This window comes from Sinocyclocheilus grahami, unplaced genomic scaffold, assembly GCF_001515645.1.
Source record: "Sinocyclocheilus grahami isolate Dianchi unplaced genomic scaffold, SAMN03320097.WGS_v1.1 scaffold1697.1, whole genome shotgun sequence".
Taxonomy (NCBI): Eukaryota; Metazoa; Chordata; class Actinopteri; order Cypriniformes; family Cyprinidae; genus Sinocyclocheilus; species Sinocyclocheilus grahami.
Genome location: NW_015506876.1, coordinates 92946 through 98876, shown reverse-complemented (window position 1 = coordinate 98876; position 5931 = coordinate 92946). Strand labels below are relative to the sequence as shown.

At 38.1% G+C, this 5931-nt stretch overlaps 1 protein-coding gene across 1 annotated transcript in view; it reads right to left on the bottom strand.

Moving 5' to 3' along the window:
* Window positions 1–381: 381 nt before the first annotated feature.
* LOC107572096 (BTB/POZ domain-containing protein KCTD8-like) overlaps window positions 382–5931 on the bottom strand; it is an 18390-nt gene continuing 12840 nt past the window's right edge. Inside the window, exon 3 of the mRNA XM_016258512.1 lies at window positions 382–1748. Coding sequence (XP_016113998.1) covers window positions 1255–1748 — 494 coding nt within the window. The 3' untranslated portion in view covers window positions 382–1254. The remainder of the gene's footprint in view (window positions 1749–5931) is intronic.

Here is a 5931-nt window from a genome sequence, read left to right as displayed (position 1 = left end):
CATCCCATGCCAGGACCAGGGAAGGGTAGAACCAACCATTCATAATTATTGATGTATTAATATGGATAGTTCCTCCTAAAATGAAAATCATTTACTCACCCTCATGTCATTCCAAAAAAAAAAGAACATGGCAAGTAGGTTGGAAGCTCTGTAAAGTCATTAGTACTTAGAGCTGCAGTCCGTAACTTTTTTTGGTTAAAAATGATCCATAATGAATTTTTGGGCAAGGACATAACCAGCCAGTGTTCAAAACCATCTCCTTACCTTAGCCCGATTCACAACGGTAAGCTTATAATAGCATACTATAATTTCTAATTTGAGTGGAACTGGTAGGCTATATCGCATGTGAGGATGCTGCAGGTGGCGGATCATTAATAGCCTTTTCTCACAGCAGCTGGAATAATTAGACTTATCATTTTGAAGGCAGATTGTAATCCAGAAAGGTCAATCATCAGTGACAACTAGAGATTCACCTGTAGTCCACAGTTAATGCTAATACACACTAAATACACATAGCCAACGCAATGCTTACATTGTTAACATTAACATTTTGAGAACAAAGCATAACAATAATCATTTGCATGTTTGATGCGATATGAGCTAAGCAATCATTAGATTTAGTCTAATCACCATTGATAGCGTAATGTATTGTAAAGCTTTTTTTCCTCAGTTGGTCTGAACAAAAGTGGCAGACATATTATTTACTTGTTCAGAGGAAATGTTCTGTTGAAAATTCTTATTTGGGTCATACTTCCAAGACGTAGAATCTGTGATTGTTAAGTACAGTATTCACACCGGTGTGGTGACTGACTGCCACACACACACACTCCTCAAAACATGTCACTGCACGATCCACGCAAAGAAGATAACTCCACAATTGCAGCTTTCAAACAGAGATGGCGACAAAGAGCTGAAACTTAAGGACGGCAACTTTAATCATAAAATAATATAACTGGTAATTAAGAAGCTTTCAAGAACTGTATTTGAAATTATTAAGGAGCAATAAACACTGACACAAAAAAATGCATTTAGATTTTTTTGCCGTGTATAACACAGAGCGAACCACACAGGTGCGCTGTTTAGATCAGGCTCCCGTTGAAGAGTCTCTAACAAGTCATTTAATCACACAATGTGTAAACCGCAGTGCACCTTTATGCCACAACTAGGCAAAGTCATTTACTTTCAGTATAGCTGGTGCAACCAGACCCAGAACCCAAACAATGCTGGTGTTTTCAGAAGGGTGGTTTATCGGTATTACGCATTGTATTTTTTGAGCAGATCACTCTGCCAGTGTCTCTTGCGGTCTGGGAAAAGTTTTGGGATGTGGATTTTTCTGAAATCCTCGATGCATTTCTTCAGCTCTTCCTCCATCTGCTTCTTCTCCTCTTCTTCTGGGTCTTTGCTCAGCGGTCCTCCGTTCTCCCTGGTGATGGCGCTGGTGGTGGAGGCCGCGGTGCTGCTGGGTGTGGGCCGGGGCAGTGTTTTCAGAGACAGAGTGGTGGGTCGTGCCGGATTGACCACGGGAAGCGGAGGAGGGCTCGGCTCGCGGGGTAGAGGCGGCTCAGGGCTCTCCAGAGGTGGAGGGAGAGGCGGAAGGGGGTCCGAAAGAGATTCATTGTCCAGGTCAAGAGCAATGTTTGTGTCATCCTGGCTACAAACGCTGGATATATCTGGGTTATATATGGCCTCCTCCACTGCTCTGTCGATATCTGGTTCCCTGAAGCACGGCGATGTGGATGCATTGCCTCCTGTCATTAGAAAAACAAAACAACATTTATTAGCGACACCCCAGATTGGCAGAGTGTGTGCTACAAAATATTCTGTTGCACACCAGTTGACAATTATATGAAATTTAATTCAACAAGTTATAAATTGGGAATTGCTTTAAAATACCAAAGAATGCACAAAAATTGTTGTGTGAGATTAAAAAAATCCTTAAACATTTTCATCGTTCCAACGTGATTGTGTATCATTAGCTTTATAACACACAAAAACATTTGGAATCATGCAATAGGAAAATAATGTAAATCTAGAGCATTTAGTGTACAGAACGCAGGCAACACTTTATTTTGATAGCCCTGCTTCCGGTCGTGCGTATGTGGGGTAAAGCAGTGCTGTTTTATCACACTAGATACATTTGAAAGTTCTGTTATAATGCTATTCTGTGCGGTCGTCACCGGTCTATTAAAATACACAACATATTAAAGCATCTTTGGTGTTTCCGGAAATCGAGGGGTTCTGACGTAATTGGCAGGCGACACAATGACACTATGGACATGCTCTGTGTCACTAGTTAAAATTGCTTATCTCTCTGGATTTAAGCATTCTTCGAAACATTTGGGATAATGTAAGTACACAAGTCAGCAAAATATATAACACAGTTCTAGTGGTTTTTGGATATTTTAATAAAAAAATCTTACATATTGTGCCTCTAAGTCACTCTCAAAAATGTCTAAATATCATTGCATTAGATACAAAATATCAAAACTAATGTCATCTGTGCTCTCTCAGAACTAACACCAGTTTCCTAAGTCATTTTTGCAATGACTTCTAATCAACTGGTGTTTCAGTGGATGTATGAAGGCAGTTCTCCTCAACTTCACACAGATGTTGTTCATTACATTAACTATGAACACTAATTATTCACTAGCACAAAGTGCTAATACTTGTCTTATTTCTAACCTTATATCTATTATTTTTATCATTTTGTTTCAAATATTTTTTTCACATGTTAACAAATGTGTTCATGCTACTTTCTTTAAAATGACACATGCTTTGATATTTTGTTATCTAATGCAGTGACTTTTTTTCTTACCCTAAACCAGTTAAGTGCTCCAGCACCAATTCTCAAGATTGGTCATGTCAGTGCTGATTGCCTCCCTAACCTTAAACGTTTTTAGTATATGCTAAATATACAGTACTGTACAAAAGTCTTAGGCCACTAGTATTTTCACCAGCTAAAAAAATGGTTTCAAGTCAGTTATTTCTATCTTTTGCTGTAGTGTGTCAGTAGGAAATATCAGTTTACATTTCCAAACATTCATTTTGCCATTAATTGTAATAATCCAGAGAGATTTTTGTCTGACAGCAGCCAGTGCTCCACACAGAGATCTGGGCTCGTATTCACAAAACATTTATCTTACCACTAAGAGTTCTCCTAAACAGCAGTAAAGGTTTTTAGCTAAGAGTTTTCTCTTAAAACCTATTCACAAAGCTGCTGAGACAAGCTTTTACTAAGGAACAGAGAGAAGAAGCTCAGAGTAAGGGGGCGGGGTCACGCTTGTTGCTATGGATGATGTCAGCGTGCTTATTAACTATGCACACAGTGATTGGCTGATAGTCTCTGTCTGAGATTTATTCATAGAAATATTGCAGAGCACAGTGTTATGTTGCCACATTCAAATAAAGATTTTAAAATGCAGGCTAAGTATCAATAAATAAACAAGTATATGTTCAGATAATTGTCAGCCTCCTGCAGGTATGCTTCTCACAATTAGCGGATATGCATATAAACAGCCTTTTAATTAACAGAGTAGAATAATCATCGCTGATAGTAAGACATGCAAACCTAAAAGAAAACCAAACTGGACGCAAGAACAGCTGTTACTTCTTGCCCAACTGGTTAATATTTCTAAAATGTTCACGTTCCGAGGCAGATCGCCGGCAACAGCTGTTAGGATAGTTTGTGGCTTGGTTTTAGTGACTTAGGACTCCTCTTCACTGCTCCTAACCTTTCACAGATTTAGGAGCTAGTTTTAGTGCTCAAACACTTTGTGAAATACTCTTAGAGCAAAAATGTAGGATTGACACGCCTATTATATTTAAGGTTTTCTCCTTAATTTGGCAAGTTATGATGAGCTACTTTTAGGCTTAAGATGTTTTGTGACTACGAGTCCAGATCTGATCATCATCAGTCTGTCTGGAGTCACATGAAGAAACAGAACAAACCGAGACAGACTCAGAAGAAGAACCGATGCTTCAAGAAACCTCCTACAAAGCTACAGTACTGTTAACCATTTTAGGCTCTTGTGTAAAAATGCTGTAAAATGAGGATGCTGTCAATAATAATGTCATTGTTAATAAAGAATAACAATTTGGTCCCTCAGTAAATTCTCTTTGCCACCTTGAAGAATTCTCAGTTACTTCAATTTATTCATAGAAATACAGATATTATATAGGCATATGTCGAGGGGAGTTTCATCCTCTTAACCAATGAGGATATGAATAACATACACGTAGGATCTTTGGCCAAGAACATGTGTTTATATAAAATAGCCACATGTACAGAAAAACATGGACATATTAGGAATAGACTTTTGCGAAGAATGCTGAACTGTCTTCATGGTTTCATCACGAACTCCTTTACCCTTGTAGTCCTAACATTCATGTCCTTATTTGGGACATTTGAACCAAGAGAAGCTAATGTATACATTTAAGCATGCATACCTTGCATATAAGTAAGACATATTTAAAACATAATATCAAGAGAGAGAGATGGATATAGAAGGGGGAATTCAGAGAGAATGCATTGTATGTGAGAGTGAGAGAGAGAAAAAGGAAAGGAGGGGGAATAAGAGAGAGGAAAAAAAGGAGGGGTAAGGCATGTCTGGAATCAACAGAAAGACAGAGTGTTTTCTAACAGTCATAAATAGATTTTCTTGATCAATTAACTTCTATTAACTAAACTAAATCACAGTTGGATGTGCGAGAACTTTCTTCAGTTAAGTTAAATTCATTTAAATAGATTTTTTAAATCATTTTCAAAGTTTTTAAATTCCTTGTTTTATTTTTGTGATTTTTTTAAATGATTATTTTACTTTATGTAAAGCACTTTGAACTACCATTGTGTACGAAATGTGCTATATAAATAAACTTGCCTTGCCTTACAGCAAAAGATAGAAATAACCGACTTAAAACCTCTTTTTTTAGCTGGTGAGAATACTAGAGTTCTAAGATTTTGCGCAGTACTGTATGTGTTAATATAATATTTTTAAATGAATATTTACTTTCATATTTCACATTTGCCCGCATATACCAAAATATATGTGGGAAAAACGTGTTCCAGGGGCAAGAAAACACATTTCCAATCTTACAGCAGCCTACATTTAGGCTTTATTAATTATTTATTTTTTATTTAAATGTGTTGTATGTTCAAATGTGTTACAGACAACAAATAAAGTTTTTATTCAAATGTGAAGAATGCATATATATCCTGATAGATAGCATTACTGTTGGACATGATTTAATCCATTATGAATTTCCTGATCTCTAAACTGAATCCATGAAGTCTGAATGTTTGTTAATAAAGGACTGTGTGATTGAGCTGCCCAATGAAATCAGCTATGAGCTTGGGAGAAAAATCACGCCATTCAGACATAATTACAGTAAGTGTGACATAAGTGTCCAATTACATTTGGAGCAACTGCATGCCTGACATCTGCTCCTGCATTGAGCACATGTATGGAGGAGTGAGTACAGATCACATGAGTACAGGTGGAGAACAGCTGACCCAGGCTGCCTGGTGTTTATTTGGGAATGAGGATACAGGATTTGCTGGGAAGAGCTCCAGGAGGACATGCTGCCAGATCTGTTCTGTGTCTCCTGATGTCTGTTTGTTATATCAGTAGTGCAAAGTGTGAGAAAATGATCAGCTGTGTACGACGATGAGAAAATGCCCCTGGCTTTCACTTGTGTTCGAGCTCTGGCATCATTTCATCTGCTTCCAATCACATACATAAACTCCCTCATTCAGCCACAGGCTCATCGGCACTGAAACCAGCTTACATAACCCAAAAACAACTGTTCCAGTGCCGCCGCTACCTGTCTTTGTGAGAGTGTGTGTGAGTGTGTGAGAGTGAGTGAGTGAGAGTGTGTGAGAGTGAGTGAGTGAGTGAGTGAGTGAGAGTGTGTGAGTGTGTGAGAGTGAGTGAG